The sequence below is a fragment of the Tachyglossus aculeatus genome (assembly GCF_015852505.1).
Source record: "Tachyglossus aculeatus isolate mTacAcu1 chromosome 12 unlocalized genomic scaffold, mTacAcu1.pri SUPER_6_unloc_1, whole genome shotgun sequence".
Classification (NCBI taxonomy): Eukaryota; Metazoa; Chordata; class Mammalia; order Monotremata; family Tachyglossidae; genus Tachyglossus; species Tachyglossus aculeatus.
In genome coordinates this window covers 19108821-19135679 of record NW_024044828.1, presented here as the reverse complement: position 1 = coordinate 19135679, position 26859 = coordinate 19108821, and the positions used below count along the sequence as shown (strand labels likewise).

The 26859-nt window shown below is 50.1% G+C and overlaps 1 protein-coding gene across 1 annotated transcript in view; it reads right to left on the bottom strand.

The window, feature by feature from the left end:
* The window catches only part of TMEM87A (transmembrane protein 87A), a 64645-nt gene that overhangs the window by 8348 nt on the left and 29438 nt on the right, over positions 1–26859 (bottom strand). The window contains exons 9-17 of the mRNA XM_038741074.1: positions 25886–26069; positions 24272–24371; positions 23911–24004; positions 19066–19137; positions 13523–13631; positions 13193–13251; positions 12914–13017; positions 10263–10336; positions 6403–6464 (exon numbers count right to left, since the gene is read on the bottom strand). Coding sequence (XP_038597002.1) covers positions 6403–6464; positions 10263–10336; positions 12914–13017; positions 13193–13251; positions 13523–13631; positions 19066–19137; positions 23911–24004; positions 24272–24371; positions 25886–26069 — 858 coding nt within the window. The remainder of the gene's footprint in view (positions 1–6402; positions 6465–10262; positions 10337–12913; positions 13018–13192; positions 13252–13522; positions 13632–19065; positions 19138–23910; positions 24005–24271; positions 24372–25885; positions 26070–26859) is intronic.

Below are 26859 nucleotides of genomic sequence, written 5' to 3'. Positions count from 1 at the left end.
TCTAGATGTTGCCTACTTGGACTCCCCAAGCGCATAGTACAGTGCTCTGCACACAGTAAGCGCTCAATAAATACGATTGAATGAATGAATGAACAAATGGCAGCAAACCTCGTGACTCCCAGGCCCGTGCCCTAACCCCATGCAGCAGACAAATGGCAGCAAACCTCGTGACTCCCAGGCCCGTGCCCTGTCCCCATGCAGCAGACAAATGACAGCAAACCTCGTGACTCCCAGGCCCGTGCCCTAACCCCATGCGGCAGACAAATGGCAGCAAACATTGCGACTCCCAGGCCCGTGTCCTGTCCCCATGCAGCGGACAAATGGCAGCAAACATTGCGACTCCCAGGCCCGTGCCCTAACCCCATGCAGCGGACAAACGGCAGCAAACCTCGTGACTACCCAGCCCATGCCCTAACCCCATGCAGCAGACAAATGGCAGCAAACCTTGTGACTCCCAGGCCAGTGCCCTAACCCCATGCAGCGGACAAATGGCAGCAAACCTTGCGACTCCCATGCCCGTGCCCTGTCCCCATGCAGCAGACAAATGACAGCAAACCTGTTGACTCCCAGGCCCGTGCCCTAACCCCATGCAGCGGTCAAATGGCAGCAAACCTTGCGACTCCCAGGCCCGTGCCCTAACCCCGTGCAGCAGACAAATGGCAGCAAACCTTGTGACTCCCAGGCCCGTGCCCTGTCCCCATGCAGCAGACATATTTATTCTATTTATTTTATTTTGCTAATATGTTTTGTTTCGTTGTCTGTCTCCCCCTTCTAAACTGTGAGCCCACTGTTGGGTAGGGACCGTCTCTAGATGTTGCCTACTTGGACTCCCCAAGCGCTTAGTACAGTGCTCTGCACACAGTAAGCGCTCAATAAATACGACTGAATGAATGAATGAATGAACAAATGGCAGCAAACTTTGTGACTCCCAGGCCTGTGCCCTGTCCCCATGCAGCAGACAAATGGCAGCAGGCCTTGTGACTCCCAGGCCTGTGCCCTGTCCCCATGCAGCAGACAAATGGCTGCAAACCTCGTGACTCCCAGGCACGTGCCCTAACCCCACGCAGCGGACAAATGGCCCCACGCAGCGGACAAATGGCAGCAAACCTCGTGACTCCCAGGCCCGTGCCCTGTCCCCATGCAGAAGACAAATGGCAGCCAACCTTGCGACTCCCAGGCCCGTGCCCTAACCCCATGCAGCAGACAAATGGCAGCAAACCTCGTGACTTCCAGGCCCGTGCCCTGTCCCCATGCAGTAGACAAATGGCAGCAAACCTTGTGACTCCCAGGCCCGTGCCCTATCCCCATGCAGCAGACAAATGGCAGCAAACCTTGCGACTCCCAGGCCCGTGCCCTGTCCCCATGCAGAGGACAAATGGCAGCTAACCTTGTGACTCCCAGGCCCGTGCCCTGTCCCCATGCAGCGGACAAATGGCAGCTAACCTCGTGACTCCCAGGCCCGTGCCCTATCCCATGCAGCAGACATATTTATTCTATTCATTTTATTTTGTTAATATGTTTTGTTTCGTTGTCTGTCTCCCCCTTCTAGACTGTGAGCCCACTGCTGGGTAGGGACCGTCTCTAGATGTTGCCTACTTGTACTCCCCAAGCGCTTAGTACAGTGCACTGCACACTGTAAGCGCTCAATAAATACGATTGAATGAATGAATGAATGAACAAATGGCAGCAAACTTTGTGACTCCCAGGCCTGTGCCCTGTCCCCATGCAGCAGACAAATGGCAGCAAACATTGCGACTCCCAGGCCCGTGCCCTGTCCCCATGCAGCAGACAAATGGCAGCAAACCTTGTGACTCCCAGGCCAGTGCCCTAACCCCATGCAGCGGACAAATGGCAGCAAACATTGCGACTCCCAGGCCCGTGCCCTGTCCCCATGCAGCAGACAAATGGCAGCAAACCTGTTGACTCCCAGGCCCGTGCCCTAACCCCATGCAGCAGACAAATGGCAGCAAATCTTGCGACTCCCAGGCCCGTGCCCTAACCCCGTGCAGCAGACAAATGGCAGCAAACCTTGTGACTCCCAGGCCCGTGCCCTGTCCCCATGCAGCAGACATATTTATTCTATTTATTTTATTTTGTTAATATGTTTTGTTTCGTTGTCTGTCTCCCCCTTCTAAACTGTGAGCCCGCTGTTGGGTAGGGACTGTCTCTAGATGTTGACTACTTGTACTCCCCAAGCACTTAGTACAGTGCTCTGCACACAGTAAGTGCTCAATAAATACGATTGAATGAATGAATGAATGAACAAATGGCAGCAAACTTTGTGACTCCCAGGCCTGTGCTCTGTCCCCATGCAGCAGACAAATGGCAGCAAACATTGCGACTCCCAGGCCCGTGCCCTGTCCCCATGCAGCAGACAAATGGCAGCAAACCTCGTGACTCCCAGGCCCGTGCCCTGTCCCCATGCAGCAGACAAGTGGCAGCAAACCTTGCGACTCCCAGGCCCGTGCCCTATCCCATGCAGCAGACATATTTATTCTATTTATTTTATTTTGTTAATATGTTTTGTTTCGTTGTCTGTCTCCCCCTTCTAGACTGTGAGCCCGCTGTTGGGTAGGGGCCGTCTCTAGATGTTGCCTACTTGTACTCCCCAAGCGCTTAGTACAGTGCTCTGCACACAGTAAGCGCTCAATAAATACGATTGAATGAATGAATGAATGAACAGATGGCAGCAAACCTTGTGACTCCCAGGCCGGTGCCCATACAGTCTTCATCCCCATTTTACAGATGAGGTCACTGAGGCCCAGAGAAGTGAAGCGACTTGCCCCAAGTCACCCAGCTGACAGTTGGCGGAGCCAGGATTTGAACCCACGACCCCTGACTCCAAAGCCCGGGCTCTCTCCACTGAGCCACGCTGCTTCTCCACACACAGACCCTCTCCCGCATGGTACTCACAGACTAATCAATCAATCGTATTTATTGAGCGCTTACTGTGTGCAGAGCACTGTACTAAGCGCTTGGGAAGTCCAAGTTGGCAACATCTAGAGACGGTCCCTACCCAACAGTGGGCTCACAGTCTAGAAATGGCAGGGAGAACTGGTATCTTCACTCCACAGTTGAGGAAACGCAGGCAAAGATAAGTAACTTGCCACAAGTCCCACAGCAGGCAAGTGGCAGAGCGAGGATTAACGACAACGATGGCATTTACTAAGCGCTTACTATGTGCAAAGCACTGTACTAAGCACTGGGGAGGTTACAAGGTGATGAGGTTGTCCCACGGGGGGGCTCACAGTCTTCATCCCCATTTTACAGATGCATTTTACTGAGGCCCAGGGAAGTGAAGTGACTTAATAATAATAATAATAATAATAATAATAATGGCATTTATTAAGCACTTACTATGTGCAAGGCACTGTTCTAAGTGCTGGGGAGGATACAAGGTGATCAGGTTGTCCCACGTGGGGCTCACAGTCTTCATCCCCATTGTACAGATGCGGTAACTGAGGCCCAGGGAAGAGAAGTGACTTGCCCAAAGTCACCCAGCTGACAATTGGTGGAGCCGGGATTGGAACCCATGACCTCTGACTCCAAAGCCCGGGCTCTTTCCACCGCACCATGCTGCTTCTCTTAAGCAGCATGTCCGGCAGGGATTAGAAGCAGCATGGCTCAGTGGAAAGAGCCCGGGCTTTGGAGTCAGAGGTCATGGGTTCGAATCCCAGCTCCACCACGTCTGCTGTCTGACTTTGGGCAAGTCACTTCACTTCTCTGAGCCTAAGTTCCCTCATCTGTAAAATGGGGATGAAGACTGGGAGCCCCAAGTGGGACAACCTGATCACCTTGTATCCCCCCCCACAGCGCTTAGAACAGTGCTCTGCACATAGTAAGCACTTAACAAATGCCAACATTATTATTACTATTAGATAAGAGATGTTCAACGTTGACTCCATTTGGTCCGGAAGTTAGTATTCCTTATGGATGGAAAGGTTACCGTTAGAACTTTCCTGAGGTGTTAGGTAAGAGACATTCAACGCTGACTCCATTTGGTCCGGAAGTTAGTATTCGTTATGGATGGAAAGGTTACTGTAAGAACTTTCCCTAAGAGACGTTCAACATTGACTCCATTTGGTCCGGAAGTTAGTATTCCTTATGGATGGAAAGGCTACTGTTAGAACTTTCCTGAAGTGTTAGGTAAGAGACGTTCAACGTTGACTCCATTTGGTCTGGAAGTTAGTATTCCTTATGGATGGAAAGGTTACCGTTAGAACTTTCCTGAGGTGTTAGGTAAGACACATTCAACGTTGACTCCATTTGGTCCGGAAGTTAGTATTCCTTATGGATGGAAAGGTTACTGTAAGAACTTTCCCTAAGAGACGTTCAACATTGACTCCATTTGGTCCGGAAGTTAGTATTCCTTATGGATGGAAAGGCTACTGTTAGAACTTTCCTGAAGTGTTAGGTAAGAGACGTTCAACGTTGACTCCATTTGGTCCGGAAGTTAGTATTCCTTATGGATGGAAAGGTTACCGTTAGAACTTTCCTGAGGTGTTAGGTAAGACACATTCAACGCTGACTCCATTTGGTCCGGAAGTTAGTATTCCTTATGGATGGAAAGGTTACTGTAAGAACTTTCCCTAAGAGACGTTCAACATTGACTCCATTTGGTCCGGAAGTTAGTATTCCTTATGGATGGAAAGGCTACTGTTAGAACTTTCCTGAAGTGTTAGGTAAGAGACGTTCAACGTTGACTCCATTTGGTCCGGAAGTTAGTATTCCTTATGGATGGAAAGGCTACCGTTAGAACTTTCCTGAGGTGTTAGGTAAGACACATTCAACGCTGACTCCATTTGGTCCGGAAGTTAGTATTCCTTATGGATGGAAAGGTTACTGTAAGAACTTTCCCTAAGAGACGTTCAACATTGACTCCATTTGGTCCGGAAGTTAGTATTCCTTATGGATGGAAAGGTTACTGTTAGAACTTTCCTGAAGTGTTAGGTAAGAGACGTTCAACGTTGACTACATTTGGTCCGGAAGTTAGTATTCCTTATGGATGGAAAGGTTACCGTTAGAACTTTCCTGAAGTGTTAGGTAAGAGACGTTCAACGTTGACTCCATTTGGTCCGGAAGTTAGTATTCCTTATGGATGGAAAGGTTACTGTAAGAACTTTCCCTAAGAGACGTTCAACATTGACTCCATTTGGTCCGGAAGTTAGTATTCTTTATGGATGGAAAGGTTACTGTTAGAACTTTCCTGAAGTGTTAGGTAAGAGACGTTCAACGTTGACTCCATTTGGTCCGGAAGTTAGTATTCCTTATGGATGGAAAGGTTACCGTTAGAACTTTCCTGAAGTGTTAGGTAAGAGACGTTCAACGTTGACTCCATTTGGTCCGGAAGTTAGTATTCCTTATGGATGGAAAGGTTACTGTTAGAACTTTCCCGAAGAGACGTTCAATGTTGACTCCATTTGGTCTGGAAGTTAGTATTCCTTATGGATGGAAAGGTTATTGTTAGAACTTCCCTGAAGTGTTAGGTAAGAGATGTTCAACGTTGACGCCATTTGGTCCAGACGTTAGTATCCTTATGGATGGAAATGTTCTAACCACCTGACAAAACCGTCATTGCAACCTCCCACAGTCAGAGCAACGCTTCGTGGGTGGATGCTGTCCATCTTATCCTTGACCATTTCTTAATTAAACTAAAGAAGCTGGCCTTAGAGATAGATGAGTCTGGATTGTTCCCGCCTCTGGCTGATCCCTGCCCCATGAACTAGAATATCTCTCCCCTTCTCCACTAGTCCGAACTGTAGCCTGATCCTCGGATTTTGTTACACGGATGGGAACGTGTTTCGTTTTGTTGTCTTCCCCTTCTCCCTTCCCCTTCCCCATCTCCCCCTTCTAGACCGTGAGCCCGTCGTTGGGGAGGGACCGTCCCTATATGTTGCTGGCTTGGACCTCTCAAGCGCTTAGTACAGGGCTCTGCACGCAGTTAGAGCTCAATAAGTGCGACTGAAAGAAGGAAGGAAGGAAGGAAAATGAAGTTCAGAAAGGTTAGATGACTCGCCCACCGAGTTGCCGGCTTGGACTTCTCAAGCACTTAGTACACGGCTCTGCGCGCAGTAAACGCTCAATAGATTGGGGAAGCAGCGTGGCTTAGTGGAAAGAGCCCGGGCTTTGGAATCAGAGGTCATGGGTTCAAATCCCGGCTCCGCCACTTGTCAGCTGGGTGACTTTGGGCAAGTCACTTCACTTCTCTGGGCCTCAGTTCCCTCATCTGTAAAACGGGGATGAAGACCGTGAGCCCCACGTGGGACAACCTGATCACCTTGTAAACTCCCCCGCGCTTAGAACCGGGCTCTGTACATAGTAAGCGTTTAATAAATGCCATCATTATTATTATTATTATTTTACGATCGAATGAACGAATGAGAGGGGGAAAGTCATACTCACAGTTTTGTTTGCTTTGCTATTTCCGTTTGGCTCCTGCTTTGCGCTTCTCATTTTCATACCTTCTGCAGAAGAAAGAACAGCCGGGTTTAAGCGGGATGGTTCGCAGCGGTCAGGGGCAGGGCAACGTCCAAGGGTGCAGAGTTCCCGGTTGGTGGCCGGACATTGTGGAAGGGCAGGGGACGGCCCCTCCCTGCTCAATCGCGGGGGTCCTGCCTCGCCCCTCCAAGGAAGAGAAATATCGCCGTCATTTAATCCCTCTGGGCCTCAGTTTCTTCATCGGTAAAATGGGGAGAAGCTACTCGCTCTCCCAAGTGATAAGCTCAGTGGGAGAGAAGCGGCGTGAAGAGTCCGGAGCCTGGGAGTTGAAAGGACCTGGGTTCTCGGCGTGGCTCAGTGGAAAGAGCACGAGCTTTTGGAGTCAGTGGTCATGGGTTCAAATCCCGCTGTGGCAATTGTCAGCTGTGTGACTGTGGGCACTTAACTTCTCTGTGCCTCAGTTACCTCCTCTGTAAAATGGGGATGGAGAGTGGGAGCCCCCCGTGGGACAACCTCATCACCTTGTAAACTCCCCAGCACTTAGAGCAGTGCTTTGCACATCGTAAACACTTAACAAATGCGCCTTCTGCTCCCCACAATGGCCGGACTAATAATAATAATGATTATGGCATTTATTGGGTGCTTGCTGTGTGCAAAGCGCTGTTCTAGGTGCTGGGGAGGTTACAAGGTGATCAGGTTGTCCCCCGGGGGGCTCACAGTCTTCGTCCCCATTTTCCAGATGAGGGAACTTATGCCCAGAGAGGTGGAGTGACTTGCCCAAGGTCACCCAGCTGACAATTGGCAGAGCCGGGGTTTGAACCCATGACCTACGACTCCAAAGCCCGGGCTCTTTCCACTGAGCCACGCCGCTTCTCTAAGCACGGGACTACCCGTGGCGGTTCATTCCTTCGGTCAGTCGTATTTATGGAGCGCCGGCTGTGCGCAGAGCACTGCGCTGAGCGATTGGGAGGGTATAACGTAACGATAAACGGTGCCAGTTCCTGCCCACAACGAGTGTACTGTCTAGAGGTCCGGCCCAAAGCCCCAAGGCAGTGGGGTCTGGGCTGGGGGAGAGCTGGGCCCCATGGTGTGTGGAGTTAGGGGAGCTCGTCTGCAGGGTCCCCTTTCCCTCCTTTAGACTGTAAGCTTGCTGTGGGCGGGGAGCGTGGCTTATATTGTACCCTCCCAAGTGCGTAGTACTTGCTGGTCCCGGAAGGCTCCTCTCCTCAGAGGGCCGCCATAGACGGCCGGGACTCCGTTCCCGAGGGGCCCGCCCGCCATCACACCGCGTGGACTTGCTGCTTCCAGAAGGATCTCCAGTGGCTACCAATTAACCGACGCATCAGGCAGAAACTCCTCACCCTGGGCTTCACGGCTGTCCATCCATCACCTCGCCCCCTCCTACCTCACCTCCCTTCTGTCCTTCTCCAGCCCAGCTCGCACCCTCCGCTCTTCTGCTGCTAATCTCCTCCCCGGGCCTCGTTCTAGCTCGTCCCACCGTCGACCCCCGGCCCACGTCCTCCTCCTGGCCTGGAATTCCCTCCCTCCGCACATCCGCCAAGCTCTTCCTCCCTTCAAGGCCCTACTGAGAGCTCACCTCCTCCAGGAGGCCTTCCCACACTCAGCCCCCTCCTTCCTCTCCCCCTCCTCCCCCTCACCTTACCTCTTTCCCTCCCCCACAGCACCTGTATATATGTATATGTTTGTACTTATTTATTACTCTATTTATTTTACTTGTACATATCTATTCTATTTATTTTCTTTTGTGACTATGCTTTGTTCTCTATCTCCCCCTTTTAGACTGTGAGCCCGCTGTCGGGTAGGGACCGTCCCTATATGTTGCCAACTTGGACTTCCCAAGTGCTTAGTCCAGTGCTCTGCACACAGTAAGCGCTCAATCAATACGATTAAATGAATGAATGGATAGTACAGCGCTCTGCACACAGTCAGCGCTCGATAAATACAACTGACGGATTAACTGACGAAGATTGCGGGGGTCCACTGCCGTCCCCAAATTACAGCCGCCCTGAGTCCCCAACTTCCCAACGCTAATGTCCCTCTGACCCCCGGCTGGCGTTGGGTGGGGAGGTCGAGGCTGAAGGCTGGTGCGGTGGGGGTCGCCCTCCCCTTTCTAAGGCCTGGGCCCGGAACCCACCCCGCAAAAGGCCTCTGCTCCTTGTTGTCCCCCAAAAGGGACCGATTGCCCCTTCTAGACTGTGAGCCCACTGTTGGGTAGGGACCGTCTCTATATGTTGCCGACTTGGACTTCCTAAGCGCTTAGTACAGTGCTCTGCACACAGTAAGCGCTCCATAAATATGATTGAATGAATGAATGCCATTATTCCTCTATTTATTCTATTACTCTATTTATTTATTTATTTATTTTACTTGTGCATATCTATTCTATTTATTTTATTTTGTTAGTATGCTTGGTTTTGTTCTCTGTCTCCCCCTTTTAGACTGTGAGCCCACTGTTGGGTAGGGACTGTCTCTATATGTTGCCGACTTGGACTTCCTAAGCGCTTAGTACAGTGCTCTGCACACAGTAAGCGCTCCATAAATATAACTGAATGAATGAATGCCATTATTCCTCTATTTATTCTATTACTCTATTTATTTATTTATTAATTTTACTTGTACATATCTATTCTATTTATTTTATTTTGTTAGTATGTTTGGTTTTGGTCTCTGTCTCCCCCTTTTAGACTGTGAGCCCACTGTTGGGTAGGGACCGTCTCTATATGTTGCCAACTTGGACTTCCCAAGCACTTAGTACAGTGCTCTGCACACAGTAAGCGCTCAATAAATCCAATTGATTGATTATTATTATTATTATTATTAATAATAATAATCCCAGCTCTGTGACTCGTCTGCTCGTCTGTGACCTTGGGCAAGTCGCTTCGCTTCTCTGGGCCTCGGTTCCCTCCTCTGTAAATTGGGGGTTAGGACTGGGAGCCCGGTGTGGGACTTTGGACACAATCCATCATTATCCTGTATCTCCTGGCAGAGAGTAAACGCATAAATGCCATAAAAAATATATATAAAATAAAATAAAACGTAAAGGACCATGTCCAGCCAGATGATTTATATTGGTCTCAGAGCTAGGCACCTAAAAAGCTGCACGGCTCAGTGGAAAGAGCCTGGGCGGCGGAGGTCATGGGTTCAAATCCCGGCTCCGCCACTTGTCTGCTCTGTGACCTTGGGCAAGTCACGTCACTTCTCTTAGAGAAACGGCGTGGCTCAATGGAAAGAGCCCGGGCTTTGGAGTCGGAGGTCATGGGTTCGAATCCCGGCTCCGCCACTTGTCAGCTGGGTGACTTTGGGCAAGTCACTTCACTTGTGGGCCTCAGTGACCTCATCTGGAAAATGGGGATTAAGACTGCGAGCCCCCCGTGGGACAACCTGATCACGTTGTAACCTCCCCAGCGCTTAGAACAGTGCTTTGCACATAGTAAGCGCTTAACAAATGCCATCATTATTATTATTATGCTCTGGGCCTCAGTTCCCACAACTATAAAATGCGGATTCAATCCCTGTTCTCCCTCCAACTTAGACTGTGAGAGCCTTGAGAGCCGGGAACTGTGAGCCCACTAGTGGGTAGGGACTGTCTCTATGTGTTGCCAACTTGTACTTCCCAAGCGCTTAGTACAGTGCTCTGCACACAGTAAGCGCTCAATAAATACGATTGATGATGATGACGTGCCCCGCTATTTAACCTGTACCTACCCCAGGGCTCAGAATAGAGTTTGACTCATATTACACGCTTAGAACATGCCATAAAAAAAAAAAAAAATAAATAAACGCAGGGTGGATTCTGTACCTACCGAAGCTTTCTTTCAGCATGGGCTCCTTCTGTTCATCTTCCTCCTCTTCTTCTGACAATGGGGAAAAAGCAAATCTGTGGGCCACGAGGGACAGAGAGAGAAGGAGAGGCTTGGGGTGGAAATCACCACGGGGGAAAACCAAAGAGGGGACATCCCGGGGGGAAATCTTGGAGCAGGGAGGCGAGCCACCGCCTGGCCTGCTCTCCCGGCATCCCTTCGATGCTCTTTTTACTGAGCATCAATCAATCAATCCTATTTATTGAGCGCTTACTGTGTGCAGAGCACTGGACTAAGCGCTTGGGAAGTCCAAGTTGGCAACATATATGGTCCCTACCCAACAGTGGGCACACACGATGGCTCTCCCCCGCCTTCGAAGCCGTAATTCCTTCAATTCATTCATTCAGTCGTATCTACTGAGCGCTTGCTGTGTGCAGAGCACTGGACTAAGCGCTTAGGAAGTCCCTACCCAACAGCGGGCTCACAGTCTAGAAGGGGGAGACAGACCACGAAACAAAACCTATTAACAAAATAAAATAAATGGAATAAATATGTACAGGTAAAATACAGTAGTAAATACGTACAAACCTATATACAGGTGATGAATCAATCAATCAACCAATCGTATTTATTGAGCACTTCCTGGGTGCAGAGCACTGTAATAAGCGCTTGGGAAGTACAAGATGAAGGAGCGTCTACTCCAAAGGATCTTCCCTAAAGCCCTCGTTTCTTCTCCCGCTCCCTTCTGCGTCTTCCCTGAATTTGGATTTGCTGAATTTGGGACCAACCCCTACTTCAGCCCCACGGCACTTATTCATGCTAACGTCTGTCTCCCCCTTAAGCCTCTAAGACACGTTCCCTGCCCACCATGAGCTATCGACTCGTACTTCCCAAGCGCTTAGTACAGTGCTCTTCACACAGTAAGCGCTCAATAAATACGATTGATTGATGGATTGATTGACTTGGTTATATTCATTCAATCGTATTTATTGAGCGCTTACTGTGTGCAGAGCACTGGACTAAGTGCTTGGGAAGTACAAGTTGATTGTACTATTATATTATTATAATATATATAATATAATATATGTTATAATATATTGTTATATTGTATATTAGAGGCAGCGTGGCTCAGTGGAAAGAGCCCGGGCTTTGGAGTCAGAGGTCATGGGTTCAAATCCCGGCTCCGCCACTTGTCAGCTGGGTGACTTTGGGCAAGTCACTTCACTTCTCTGGGCCTCAGTTCCCTCATCTGGAAAATGGGGATTTAAACTGTGAGCCCCATGTGGGACAACCTGATCTCCTTGTAATCTCCCCAGCGCTTAGAACAGTGCTTGGCACATTGTAAGTGCTTAATAAATGCCATCATTATTATTATTATTACTCTCCCAAGTGCTTAGTACAGTGCTCTGCGTGCAGAAGGCTCTCGGTCATTGATCGATCAACCTGATCACCTTGTGTCCCCCCCACAGCTTAGAACAGTGCTTTGCACATAGTAAGCGCTTAATAAATGCCATCATTATTATTACTCTCCCAAGTGCTTAGTACAGTGCTCTGCGCGCAGAAGGTTCTCAGTCAATGATCAATCAATCTGATCACCTTGTGTCCCCCCATAGCTTACAAGGGTGCTTTGCACATAGTAAGCCCTTAACAAATGCCATCATTATTATTATTATTATTCTCTGTGCCTCGGTTACCTCATCTGTAAAATGGGGATTAATGATGATGATAATGGCATTTATTAAGCGCTTACTATGTGCAAAGCTCCCTCCTTCCTCTCCCCCTCTCCATCCCCCCTGCCTTACCTCCTTCCCTTCCCCACAGCACCTGTATATATGTACATACGTTTGTATGTATTTATTACTCTATTTTATTTGTACATATTTATTCTGTTTATTTTATTCTGTTAATATGTTTTGTTTTGTTCTCTGTCTTCCCCTTCTAGACTGTGAACCCACTGTTGGGTAGGGACTGTCTCTATATGTTGCCAACTTGGACTTCCCAAGCGCTTAGTCCAGTGCTCTGCACACAGTAAGCGCTCAATAAATACGATTGAATGAATGAATGAACTCCGGTCGACCCCAAGGCTTTAAGGCAGAGCTTGCCGCCGAATTAGTCCTTAATGTCATGATACGCACAATATAACCAGGGTCTCCGGTGAAAACTGCGTGATCTTCGGCAAGTCACGTAAACTCTCTGCACCCCAATTCCCTCAGCTGAGAACTGGGGAGTCAAAACGTGTTCTCCCTCGTACTTCTAGACTGTGAGCCCACTGTTGGGTAGGGACTGTCTCTATATGTTGCCAACTTGGACTTCCCAAGCGCTTAGTACAGTGCTCTGCACACAGTAAGCGCTCAATAAATACGATTCATTGATTAAGACTGTGAGCCCCTTGTGGGACAGGGACTGTTCCCAGTCTGCTAACTTGGACTTACCCCCGAGTTCAGAACAGGGCTTGAAACACAGTGAGCGCTTAAATATCATGAAAAAAGACAAAAAATACCACCCTTTCTCAGGCCAGGCAGCAACACGCTAGGTATAGCCGTTCTCGCCCCGGCAGAGACGGGCACGGGGATGGAATGGTGTCCCTCGGGGCAGAGAGAACCGTCGCCCAGCGTGCCACCACACTGAACAGGGAGGGGAGAGGAGGCGGGCACCTTTGGTTGTTTGCCGACGGCCTCCACAGGACCATGATGACGAAGAGGATCATGGAGAACAGCAACCTCCAAATGGCATCGTCCACCCACAGCTCCTGCCAGTCCTGCCACGGCGAGAGGCTGGGGGTCAGGGTACGGTCATCGCCTCGACCCCAGCGCTCCGGCCCCCGCCGAGGAACCGACGGGCGGCGTTGGCTGGGGTGGGCCCCATGCCCTCTGGGTCGCCCCTGTGCCCGGGAGACGGCCCTCGCGGGGGGCAACGCCCTGCCCGCCACTCACCGACTGACAGTCCACCAGCCGGAACTTCATGGTCGTCCAGATGATGAACACGATTGACGCTGTGGGCAACAACCAGCTTAGTTACGGGGCCCCACCTCTGCCCTTGAAGGAGAACCAGCAGCGACGATGCCCCCCTCTCGCCATCCCCCAGGTTGAGGCCCTTCCCAAACCTCGCTCTCCGATAAAGACGTAGCGGGAGGAGCCGCCGAAACCCTCCCCTCCAGGCCCGCCCCCGCTTCATTCCTTCGATCGTATTTACTGTGTGCAGAGCACCGTGCTAAGCGCTCGGGGAGTACGAGTTGGCAACGTAACGATGGGGGGGTGTCTCACCGGCCACGGCCAAGATGAGGGTGTTGGTGAAATGCCGGTAGAGGGACAGCTTCACCACGTTCCTCCGCAGTTTCAGCAGCTTCATCGTCTGGGTCAGGCTGATGAAGATGTGTTGGTGGGTCAAGGAAGTCGGAGTTGGGGGCGGGGGAAGGCCGGACCCGGGTGGCCAAGGGCCTAGCGGGGCGAGGCAGGGGGGCGGTTTTCGCCCCCCACCCTCCCAAAACAGCTCTACTAATGACCACTCGCACGCATGTAAGCGCTTAGTACAGTGCTCTGCACATAGTAAGCGCTCAGTAAATACGATTGATGATGATTGATGATGAACCCGCTCCAGCCAGGAGTCTGGCCCCGGCTGGATGTGCCCTCCCGGCACCGAGGCAGACGGGCAGGACGCCAGGGCCGGGGCGGACGCCCCCGGCCCGTGCTTCCCATTCCCTTTCCAGAAGAGGCAGGAAAACAGGGATCTTAGCCAAATCCAGCCCGTTTGACCGGCCCTGGAGTGAAGACTATCTCCCAGCGACTGGACCGTGATTTATTTCAGGACGTCCACCCGCTCGACTCCTGTTCGGGCACCAGCACAGACCCCCTATTCCGGGGGCTCAATCCTCACTGCCGACCCCTGCCAAAGCCGCTCCACTCTGGCCACGCGCCATCAGCGGATAATAATAATAATAATGATGGCATTTATGAAGCGCTTACTATGTGCCAAGCACTGTTCTAAGCGCTGAGGAGGTTACAAGGTGATCAGGTTGCCCCACAGGGGGCTCACAGTCTTAATCCCCATTTTACAGATGAGGGAACGGAGGCCCAGAGAAGTAAAGTGACTTGCCCAAAGTCGCCCAGCTGACAATTGGTGGAGCCGGGATTCATTCATTCAATCGTATTTATTGAGCGCTTACTGTGTGCAGAGCGCTGGACTAAGCGCTTAGGAAGTACAAGTTGGCAACATATAGAGACGGTCCCTACCCAACAGTGGGCTCACAATCTGGAAGGGGGAGACAAGAGAACAAAACAAAGCATATTAACAAAATAAGATGAATAGAATAAATATGCACAAATAAAATATTTTTTTAAGGATTTGAAAATGGATGTGAACCCATGACCTCTGACTCCAAAGCCCATGCTCTTTCCACTGAGCCACGCTGCTTCTCTGATTCCGATTACTATTCTATTTATTTTGTTAATGATGAGCATTTAGCTTTAATTCTATTCATTCTGACAACTTGACACCTGTCCACGTGTTTTGTTTTGTCATCTGTCTCCCCCTTCTAGAAGGTGAGCCCGCTGTTGGGTAGGGACCGTCTCTATATGTTGCCGACTTGTAATAATAATGATGGTATTTGTTAAGGGCTTACTATGTGCAAAGCACTGTTCTAAGCGCTGGGGAGGTTACAAGGTGATCAGGTTGTCCCACGGTGGGTTCACAGTTTTAATCCCCTTTTAATAATAATAATAATGATGTTAAGACTGTGAGCCCACTGTTAGGTAGGGACCGTCTCTTATATGTTGCCAACTTGTACTTCCCAAGTGCTTAGTCCAGTGCTCTGCACACAGTAAGCGCTCAATAAATACGATTGATTGATTGTTAAGCGCTTACTATGTGCCAAGCACTGTTCTAAGCGCTGGGGGAGATACAAGGTGATCAGGTTGTCCCACATGGGGCTCACAATCTTAATCCCCAATTTACAGATGAGGTAACTGAGCTGTGGGAAGTCAAGTGACCTGCCCAAAGTCACCCAGCTGAAAAGTGGCGGAGCCGGGATTTGAACCCACGACCTCTGACTCCAAAGCCCGGGCTCTTTCCACTGAGCCACGCTGCTTCTCCAAGCGCTCTGCACACAGTAAGTGCTCGATAAATACGGCCGAATGGACGAGCGAATCCGAAAACGGCCCAGGCACGCGCACGGACCTGTCAATCAATCAATCGTATTTATTGAGCGCTTACTGTGTGCAGAGCACTGTACTAAGCGCTTGGGAAGTACAAGTTGGCAACATCATCATTATCATCATCATCAATCGTATTTATTGAGCGCTTACTGTGTGCAGAGCACTGTACTAAGCGCTTGGGAAGTCCATGTTGGCAACATATAGAGACGGTCCCTACCCAACAGTGGGCTCACAGTCTGTCGAGGTGACGTCCCCACGGCCGCTCAGCGGGCTGGGGTTGGCCCTGTCCGAAACTCCGGCCCGCTCCTCCGCCTACGGGGGAAACCGAGTCACCGAGGAAGACTCCAGGAGCCCCGTCTCCCCTTTGGCCCTGCAGTTACCAGTACGCGGGGAGCCTGAGCTGAGGGTGCGCCTGATTACGGGACCACTCGGGCTCGGAGACCCAAATTTTGGGGTGGGAGTTGGGGGGTCCCCCCCCGAGAGCCCACCGCCGTCCCCCAAGTAGGAGAAGGATATCCACCAGCACAGGGCAGTATCTAGGAAAGCCAAGGGAATGAAAGCCAAGGAAGCAAGATCGGACTGGGCCTGCAGACGGAGAGAAAGAAGCGGTGAGAAAGAGCGGGGAAGGAAGAGGAGGGGAGGGCCGGGGGAAAGCAGCCAGCCCCCCACTCTGAACGGCACCGCGTCAGGAGCCGCGTGGCTCAGTGGAAGCCACTTGAGCCCACTGTTGGGTAGGGACCGTCTCTATATGTTGCCAACTTGTCCTTCCCAAGCGCTTAGTACAGTGCTCTGCACACAGTAAGCGCTCAATTGATTGATTCTCTGGGCCTCAGCGACCTCGTCTGTAAAATGGGGATGAAAACTGTGAGCCCCCCGTGGGACAATCTGCCACGTCCTCCCTCTGCCCATCCGCCAAGCTCGCTCTCTTCCTCCCTTCCCAGCCCTACTGAGAGCTCCCCTTCTCCAAGAAGCCTTCCCAGATTGAGCCCCCGTTTTCCTCTCCCCCTGCCCTCCCTCCTTCCCCTCCCCACAGCACCTGGAGAGATGTTTGGACAGAGAAGCCGCGGGGCTCAGTGGAAAGAGCCCGGGCTTTGGAGTCGGAGGTCAGGGGTTCAAATTCTGGCTCCCCCACTTGTCAGCTGGGTGACTTTGGGCAAGTCACTTCACTACTCTGGGCCTCAGTTCCCTCATCTGGAAAATGGGGATTAAACGTGAGCCCCCAGTGGGACAACATGATCACCTTGTAACCTCCCCAGCGCTTAGAACAGTGCTTTGCACATAGTAAGCGCTTAATAAATGCCATCGGAAAAAAAAAGGACAGCGCTCTGCACAGGGCAAGCGGCTCAATAAATACGTTGTACTTCCCAAGCGCTTAGTCCAGTGCTCTGCACACAGTAAGCGCTCAATAAATACGACTGAATGAATGAATGACTGAACTCTGTGGACCGGAAAACAAGCCACCGGGGCGGACCACGATAACAATAACGATGGCATCTGTTAAGCGCTTACTATGTGCCAAGCACTGTTCTAAGCACTGGGGAGGTTACAAGGTGATCAGGTTGTCCCACGGGGGGCTCACAGTCTTCATCCCCATTTTACAGGAGAGGGAACTGAGGCACAGAGAAGTGAAGTGACTTGCCCAAGGTCACACAGCTGGCAATTGGCGGGGCCGGGATTAGAACCCGTGACCTCTGACTCCCAAGCCCGGGCTCTTTCCATCGAGCCACGCTGCTTCTCTGACACAAGGGGAAGGACCAGGGGGTCTGCCCTCACTCCCCTCCACACACATACATTACAATAATAATAACATTTATTTTATTTGTACATATTTATTCTATTTATTTCATTTTGTTAATATGTTTTGTTTTGTTCTCTGTCTCCCCCCTTTTTGTTAATATGTTTTGTTTTGTTCTCTGTCTCCCGCTTCTAGACTGTGAGCCCACTGTTGGGTAGGGACCGTCTCTAGACGTTGCCAACTTGGACTTTCCAAGCGCTTAGTCCAGTGATCTGCACATAGTAAGCGCTCAATAAATACGATTGAATGAATGAATGAATGAATACTAATTTTTAGGCGCTGACTATGTGCCAGGCTCTGTCCTAGGCACTGCGGTAGATACAACAGAGAAGCAGAGTGGCTCAGTGGAAAGAGCCCGGGCTTGGGAGTCAGAGGTCGTGGGTTCTAATCCTGAGTATTTGTATGTATTTATTACTCTATTTATTTATTTATTTTATTTGTACATATTTATTCTATTTATTTTATTTGGCTAATATGTTTTGTTGTCTGTCTCCCCCTTCTAGACTGTGAGCCCGCTGTTGGGCAGGGACCGTCTCTATATCTTGTCAACTTGGACTTCCCAAGCGCTTAGTACAGTGCTCTGCACACAGTAAGCGCTCAATACAGATGACTGCATGAATGAATGAATGAATCCTGACTTCGCCGCTTGTCAGCTGGGTGACCTTGGGCAAGTCACTTCTCTGTGCCTGTTCCCTCATCTGCAAAATGGGGATGGAGACTGTGAGACCCACGGGGGACAACTTGTATCTACCCCCAGTGCTTAGAACAGTGCTTGGCACATAGTAAGCGCTTAACAAATGCCAACATTATTATTAGGTAATTGGGCTGGACACAGTCCCTGTCATTCATTCATTCATTATTGACGACAAAACAAAACATATTAACAAAGTAAAATAAACATTCATTCATTCATTCAATTGTATTTATTGAGCGCTTACTGTGCGCAGAGCACTGTACTAAGCGCTGGGGAAGTTCAAGTTGGCAACATCTAGAGACGGTCCCTACCCGACAGCGGGCTCACAGTCTAGAAGGGGGAGACGGACGACAAAACAAAACATATTAACAAAATAAAATAAATATTCATTCATTCAATCATATCTATTGAGCGCTTACTGTGTGCAGAGCACTGTACTAAGCGCTTGGGAAGTCCAAGTTGGCAACAAATAGAGACGGTCCCTACCCAACAGTGGGCTCACAGTCTAGAAGGGGGAGACGGACAACAAAACAGAACATATTAACAAAATAAAATAAATATTCATTCATTCAATCATATTTATTGAGCGCTTACTGTGTGCAGAGCACTGTACTAAGCGCTTGGGAAGTCCAAGTTGGCAACATATAGAGACAGTCCCTACCCAACAATGGGCTCACAGTCTAGAAGGGGGAGACAGACAGCAAAACATGTGGACAGGTGTCAAGTCATTCCCTGTCCCATGTGGGGCTCACAATCTTAATCCCCATTTTACAGATGAGGCGACTGAGGCCCACAGAAGTAAGCAATTTGCCCAAGGTCACACAGCAATTGGCAGGCTCGGGATTAGAACCCAGGTCCTCTCACTCCCAGGGCTGTACACGTAAAAATAAATAAGGGGGACGTCTCCGGCCGACGGCAGACCGCCCTTCCTGCGCCCGCTGCCGGTCGGTCTTCTTATCAATCAATCAATCGTATTTATTGAGCGCTTACTGTGTGCAGAGCACTGTACTAAGCGCTTGGGAAGTCCAAGCTGGCAACATATAGAGACGGTCCCTACCCAACAGTGGGCTCACAGTCTAGAACGGGGGGGTTCCTACCCAGCCGGACAAGGCGGAGGGCTCCCGCCCGGCCCCCGCCCGGCCCCGCGGCCCGGCCCAGAAAGGATATCCATAAAATGACGCAGGAATCGATGGCGGACAGGGCCACGTTGGCCACCAGGACCAGGGGCCCATACAACGACTAGAGCGGGAGAAGCGGAGAGAAAACAAAAACCAGAGGCAGATGGGATTATCATTCATTCATCCATCCATTCAATCGTATTTATTGAGCGCTTACTGTGTGCACAGCACTGGACTAAGCGCTGGGGAAGGCCAAGTTGGCAACATCTAGAGACGGTCCCTACCCGACAGAGGGCTCACAGTCTAGAAGGGGGAGACGGACGACAAAACATATTAACAAAATAAAATGAATATTCATTCATTCATTCATTCAATCATATTTGTTGAGTGCTTACCGTGTGCAGAGCACTGTACTAAGCGCTTGGGAAGTCCAAGTTGGCAACATATAGAGACGGTCCCTACCCAACAATGGGCTCACAGTCTAGAAGGGGGAGACAGACAACAAAACGTGGACAGGTGGACATGCGGACATGTGGACAGGTCCCAAGCCCCTCGGGGGACCATTGAGATGCAGGGAGATTCTCTTTTGATGGGACTTTAGCACTTAGAACAGTGCTTTGCACATAGTAAGCGCTTAACAAATGCCATCATTATTATTAGCATTATTATTTAGTATTATTAGTATTAATAATGATGGCATTTGTTAAGCGCTTACTATGTGCAGAGCACTGTCCTAAGCGCTGGGGGGATACAAGGTGATCACGTTGTCCCACCGGGGGCTCACGGTCTTCATCCCCGTTTTTAAAAGAATCTCTTTTTAAAAAACTGGTATTCGTCTTGATACCCATTTTTTAAAAATCTCTTTTTAAAAGACTGATATTCGTTACGCGCTTACTAGGTGCCAGTCGCTGTACTAAGCACTGGGGTGGAGAGAAGCAAATCGGGTTGGGCACAGTTCTTGTCCCATGTGCGACTCACAGTCTCCATCCCCATAATAATAATAATAATGGCATTTATTAAGTGCTTACTATGTGCCAAACACTGTTCTAAGCGCTGGGGGGATACAAGGTGATCAGGTTGTCCCATGGGGGGCTCACGGTCTTCATCCCCATTTTAAAAAAATCTCTTTTCCCATAATAATAATAATAATAATAATGGCATTTATTAAACGCTTACTATGTGCCAAGCATTGTTCTAAGCGCTGGGGGGGATACAAGGTGATCAGGTTGTCCCACGGGGGCTCACGGTCTTCATCCCCATTTTTAAAAGAATCGCTTTTTAAAAAACTGGTATTCGTTAAGCGCTTACTAGGTGCCAGTCGCTGTACTAAGCGCTGGGGTGGAGAGAAGCAAATCGGGTTGGACACAGTCCCTGTCCCGTGTGGGGCTCACAGTCTCCATTCCCATAATAGTAATAATAATAATGGCATTTATTAAGCGCTTACTATGTGTAAAGCACTGTTTTAAGCGCTGGGGAGGTTACAAGGTGATCAGGTTGTCCCACGGGGGCTCCTAGTCTTCATCCCCATTTTACAGATGAGGTCACTGAGGCCCAGAGAACAATAATAATAATAATAATGATGGCATTTATTAAGCGCTTACTATGTCCAAAGCACTGTTCTAAGCAGCTGGGGAGGTTACAAGGTGATCAGGTTGTCCCACGGGCGCCCCCGGTCTTTATCCCCATTTTACAGATGAGGTCACTGAGGCCCAGAGAAGTGAAGTGACTCGCCCAAAGTCACATAGCTGACAAGTGGTGGAGCTGGGATTCGAACCCATGACCTCTGACTCCAAAGCCCGGGCTCTTCCCACTGAGCCACGCTGCCTCGCCATTTCACAGATGAGGGAACTGAGGCACGGCTAAGTGAAGCCCCTCGCCCAAGGTCACGCAGCAGAGAAGTGGTGGAGCTGGGATTAAAACCCATGATCTTAGCAGCATGGCTGCTAAGGGAATAATAATAATAACGATGGCATTTATTAAGCGCTTCCTATGTGCACTGTTCTAAGCGCTGGGGAGGTTACAAGGTGAGCAGGTTGTCCCACGGGGGGCTAACAGTCTTCATCCCCATTTTCCTGTATATAATAATGATAATGATGGCATTTATTAAGCGCTTACTATGTGCACAGCACTGTTCTAAGCGCTGGGGAGGTTACAAGGTGATCAGGTTGTCCCACGGGGGGCTCACCGTCTTCATCCCCATTTTCCAGATGAGGGAACTGAGGCACAGAGAATAATAATAATAATGATGGCATTTATTAAGCGCTTACTATGTGCAAAGCCATATCTATTCTATTTCTTTTATTTTGTTAGTATGCTTGGTTTTGCTCTCTGTCTCTGTCTCCAGTGCTCTGCACACAGTAAGCGCTCAATAAATACGACGGAATGAATGAATGAAAATTGATTTTACTTGTACTTATTTATCCTATTTATTTTATTTTGTTAGTATGTTTTGTTGTCAGTCTCCCCCTTTCAGACCGTGAGCCCATCATCATCAATCGTATTTACTGAGCGCTTCCTATGTGCAGAGCACTGTACTAAGCGCTTGGGAAGTACAAACTGGCAACATATAGAGACAGTCCCTACCCAACAGTGGGCTCACAGTCTAAAAGGGGGAGACAGCGAACAAAACCAAACATACGAACAAAATAAAATAAAGAGAATAGATATGTACAAGTAAAATAAACAGAGTAATAAATATGTACAAACATATATACACTGTTGGGTAGGGACCGTCTCTAAGATGTTGCCAACTTGGACTTCCCAAGCGCTTAGCCCAGTGCTCTGCACACAGTAAGCGCTCAATAAAAACGACGGAATGAATGAGTGAAAATTTATTTTACTTGTACTTATTTATCCTATTTATTTTATTTTGTTAGTATGTTATGTTGTCAGTCTCCCCCTTTTAGACCGTGAGCCCATCATCAATCATATTTACTGAGCACTTACTATGTGCAGAGCACTGTACTAAGCGCTTGGGAAGTACAAACTGGCAACATATACAGACAGTCCCTACCCAACAGGGGGCTCACAGTCTAAAGGGGGGAAACAGAGAACAAAACCAAACATACTAACAAAATAAAATAGAATAGATATGTACAAGTAAAATAAATAGAGTAATAAATATGTACAAACATATATACACTGTTGGGTAGGGACCGTCTCTAAGATGCTGCCAACTTGGACTTCCCAAGCGCTTAGCCCAGTGCTCGGCACACAGTAAGCGCTCAATAAATGCGATTGATTGATTGATTGATTGATTTTCCAGATGAGGTCACGGAGGCCCAGAGAAGCTAAGCGACCCGCCCACAGTCACCCGGTTGACAACTGGCCCGGGGTGTACAAACATATATACATATATACACTGTTGGGTAGGGACCGTCTCTAAGATGTTGCCAACTTGGACTTCCCAAGCGCTTAGCCCAGTGCTCGGCACACAGTAAGCGCTCAATAAATACGATTGATTGATTGATTTTCCAGATGAGGTCACTGAGGAACAGAGAAGCTAAGCGACCCGCCCACAGTCACCCGGTTGACAACTGGCCTGGGGTGTACAAACATATATACATATATACACTGTTGGGTAGGGACCGTCTCTAAGATGTTGCCAACTTGGACTTCCCAAGCGCTTAGCCCAGTGCTCTGCACACAGTAAGCGCTCAATAAATACGATTGATTGATTGATTGATTGATTTTCCAGATGAGGTCACTGAGGCCCAGAGAAGCTAAGCGACCCGCCCACAGTCACCCGGTTGACAACTGGCCCGGGGTGTACAAACATATATACATATATACACTGTTGGGTAGGGACCGTCTCTAAGATGTTGCCAACTTGGATTTCCCAAGCGCTTAGCCCAGTGCTCTGCACACAGTAAGCGCTCAATAAATACGATTGATTGATTGATTTTCCAGATGAGGTCACTGAGGAACAGAGAAGCTAAGCGACCCGCCCACAGTCACCCGGTTGACAACTGGCCCGGGGTGTACAAACATATATACATATATACACTGTTGGGTAGGGACCGTCTCTAAGATGTTGCCAACTTGGACTTCCCAAGCGCTTAGCACAGTGCTCTGCACACAGTAAGCGCTCAATACAATTGATTGATTGATTTTCCAGATGAGGTCACTGAGGAACAGAGAAGCTAAGCGACCCGCCCACAGTCACCCGGTTGACAACTGGCCCGGGGTGTACAAACATATATACATATATACACTGTTGGGTAGGGACCGTCTCTAAGATGTTGCCAACTTGGACTTCCCAAGCGCTTAGCACAGTGCTCTGCACACAGTAAGCGCTCAATACAATTGATTGATTGATTTTCCAGATGAGGTCACTGAGGCCCAGAGAAGCTAAGCGACCCGCCCACAGTCACCCGGTTGACAACTGGCCTGGGGTGTACAAACATATATACATATATACACTGTTGGGTAGGGACCGTCTCTAAGATGTTGCCAACTTGGACTTCCCAAGCGCTTAGCCCAGTGCTCTGCACACAGTAAGCGCTCAATAAATACGATTGATTGATTGATTGATTGATTTTCCAGATGAGGTCACTGAGGCCCAGAGAAGCTAAGCGACCCGCCCACAGTCACCCGGTTGACAACTGGCCCGGGGTGTACAAACATATATACATATATACACTGTTGGGTAGGGACCGTCTCTAAGATGTTGCCAACATGGATTTCCCAAGCGCTTAGCCCAGTGCTCTGCACACAGTAGGCGCTCAATAAATACGACTGATTGATTGATTCATTTTCCAGATGAGGTCACTGAGGCCCAGAGAAGCTAAGCGACCCGCCCACAGTCACCCGGTTGACAACTGGCCCAGGGAAGTGTAGCTGGAGGGGGGGAAAAAGAAAACCGCGCGGGCCTCCGAGCCGACGCGGGGCTCACCCCGGTGACGCGGAGGACGCCCTCCATGCCGGAGAAGAGCAGGTACAAAGCTCCGGCCACCACCACTTTGTGGAGCGTCACGCCCAGGCGCGGCCTAGAAGGAAGAGGACCACAAGAGCTGGGGGGGTCCCCGCCATCGGGGACCCCCGGGGCTCCCCCATCCCTGCTCTTTCCGCCCTCCGGCCCCAGCGCGGCCACGGAGGCCCATCCTCCTCCTGTCCGGTCCCATGCCCATCCTCCCGTGCCCATCGTCCGGTCCCGGGGGTGTCCGCCCAATCCACCTTGCCAGGCACGAGGGGCTTCCCCCCCAAACTGGCCCCTCGCACCAGGGCCCCCCCACCCGGGCCGGCGGCCGACTCACTTGACGATCCCGTAGCCCAGGCTGACAATGATGACCAGGGTCCGGGCTAGCGAGCGCTTCACGGCCGACAGCAGTTCGGCCAGGATCATGGCGCCCTGGACTGGGAGAAGAATGCGCGAGGGAGGCCGGTCATTAATAATAATAATAACGATGGCGTCTATTAGGCGCTTACTATGTGCAACCAATAATAATAATAATGTTGGTATTTGCTAAGCGCTTACTCTGTGCAAAGCACTGTTCTAAGCGCTGGGGAGGTTACAAGGTGATCAGGTTGTCCCCCGGGGGGCTCACAATTTTAATCCCCATTTTCCAGATGAGGTGACTGAGGCCCAGAGACGTTAAGTGACTTGCCCAAAGTCGAACAGCTGACAGTTGGCAGAGCTGGGATTTGAACCCAGGACCTCTGACTCGAAAGCCCGGGCTCTTTCCACTGAGCCACAGCAGCTTCTCAGCAACTAGTTATGCGACCCCCCGAAGACTGAGCCCCTTCCTTCCTCTCCCCCTCATCCCCCTCTCTATCCCCCCATCTTACCTCCTTCCCTTCCCCACAGCACCTGTATATATGTACATATGTTTGTACATATTTATTACTCTATTTATTTTACTTGTACAAATCTATTCTATTTATTTTATTTTGTTAGTATGCTTGGTTTTGTTCTCTGTCTCCCGCTTCTAGACTGTGAGCCCTCTCTTGGGTCGGGACTGTCTCTAGGTATTGCCAACTTGGACTTCCCAAGCGCTTAGTCCAGTGCTCTGCACACAGTAAGCGCTCAATAAATACGACTGACTGAATGAAGACAAGATGATCAGGTTGTCCCACGTGGGGCTCCCAGTCTTCATCCCCATTTTACGGATGAGGTCAGAGGCTCAGAGAAGTGACTTGCCCACGGTCCCACAGCAGACAAGTGGCGGAGCTGGGATTAGAACCCCTATATAATGACATTTAGTAAGCGCTTACTATGTGCAAAGCACTGTTCTAAGCGCTGGGGAGGATACAAGGTGATCAGGTTGTCCCGCGTGGGGCTCACAGTCTTTATCCCCATTTTCCAGATGAGGGAACTGAGGCCCGGAGAAGTGAAGTGACTTGCCCCTTTTAGACTGTGAACCCACTGTTGGGTAGGGACCGTCTCTATATGTTGCCAACGTGTACTTCCCAAGCGCTCAGTACAGTGCTCTGCACACAGTAAGCGCTCAATAAATACGATTGATTGATTGATGGATTGATTGCCCAAAGTCACACAGCTGACAATTGGTGGAGCCGGGATTTGAATGACTTGACACCCGTCCACACGTTTTGTTGTCTGTCTCCCCCTTCTAGACTGTGAGCCCACTGTTGGGTAGGGACTGTGTCTATATGTTGCCACCTTGGACTTCCCAAGCGCTTAGTACAGTGCTCTGCACACAGTAAGCGCTCAATAAATATGATTGACTGAATGAATGAACCCCTGACCTCCGAATCCCAAGCCGGGGCTCTACCCACTAGGCCACACCGCTTCCCTCCCCGCAAAAAGCTTGTGTCGTGGGGCTTTTCGGAGTTTCCCGCTTCCTCAACGCCCGCTCCTCCACGGCGGCTCCGGAAAATTGATCCCGCCGCCGCCGCCGCCGCCCACCTACCCGCCTCTCCTTTGTAGCGGATGTTCTGGAACTCGGCGTAGAAGACGGCCTTCTCCAGCATTCCCAGGAAGATGACGGCGCCGATCCAGAACTGGATCCTCAGGAGGTCTCGCCAGTAGCAGGCCGACCAAGCCAGCCACAGGACCCCGAACAGGACGTACACGATGCACATCACCATGAAGAACTGGAGCCGGGACGGAAACGGGAGCCCCCCGCGCCTCCGCTTTCACAACCGGACAGCCGCCGCGGCCTCCGGGGTCCGACCCGTGACTCGGTGGACCCTGCCGCCGGCCGGAACGCCCCCCTCCCAGCCCGCGGGAGGCCCAACGGCTTCCAAAGAAAAGCCGCGTGGCTCAGTGGAAAGAGCCCGGGCTTTGGAGTCACGGGTCGTGGGTTCAAATCCCGGCTCCGCCACTTGTCAGCTGTGAGACTACAGGGAAACTCAATAATAATAATGATGGCATTTATTAAGCGCTTACTATGGGCAAAGCACCGTTTTAAGCACCGGGAAGGTTCCAAGGTGATCCAGTTGTCCCACAGGAGGCTCACAGTCTTCATCCCCATTTTCCAGATGAGGTCACTGAGGCCCAGAAGTGAAGTGACTTGCCCCAAGTCACACAGCTGACAATTGGTGGAACTGAGATTTGAAGCCATGTCCTCTGACTCCAAAGCCCGGGCTCTTTCCATTGAGCCACGCTGCTTCTCACTTAACTTCTCTGTGCCTCAGTTACCTGGTCTGTAAAATGGGGATTAAGACTGTGAGCCCCCCGGGGGACAACCTGATAATAATAATAATAATGATGATGGCATTTATCATCATCATCATCATCATCAATCGTATTTATTAAGCACTTACCACGTGCAAAGCACCATTCTAAGCGCTGGGGAGGTTACAAGGTGATCAGGTTGTCCCCCGGGGGGCTCACAGTCTTCATCCCCGTTTTACAGATGAGGGAACTGAGGCCCAGAGAAGT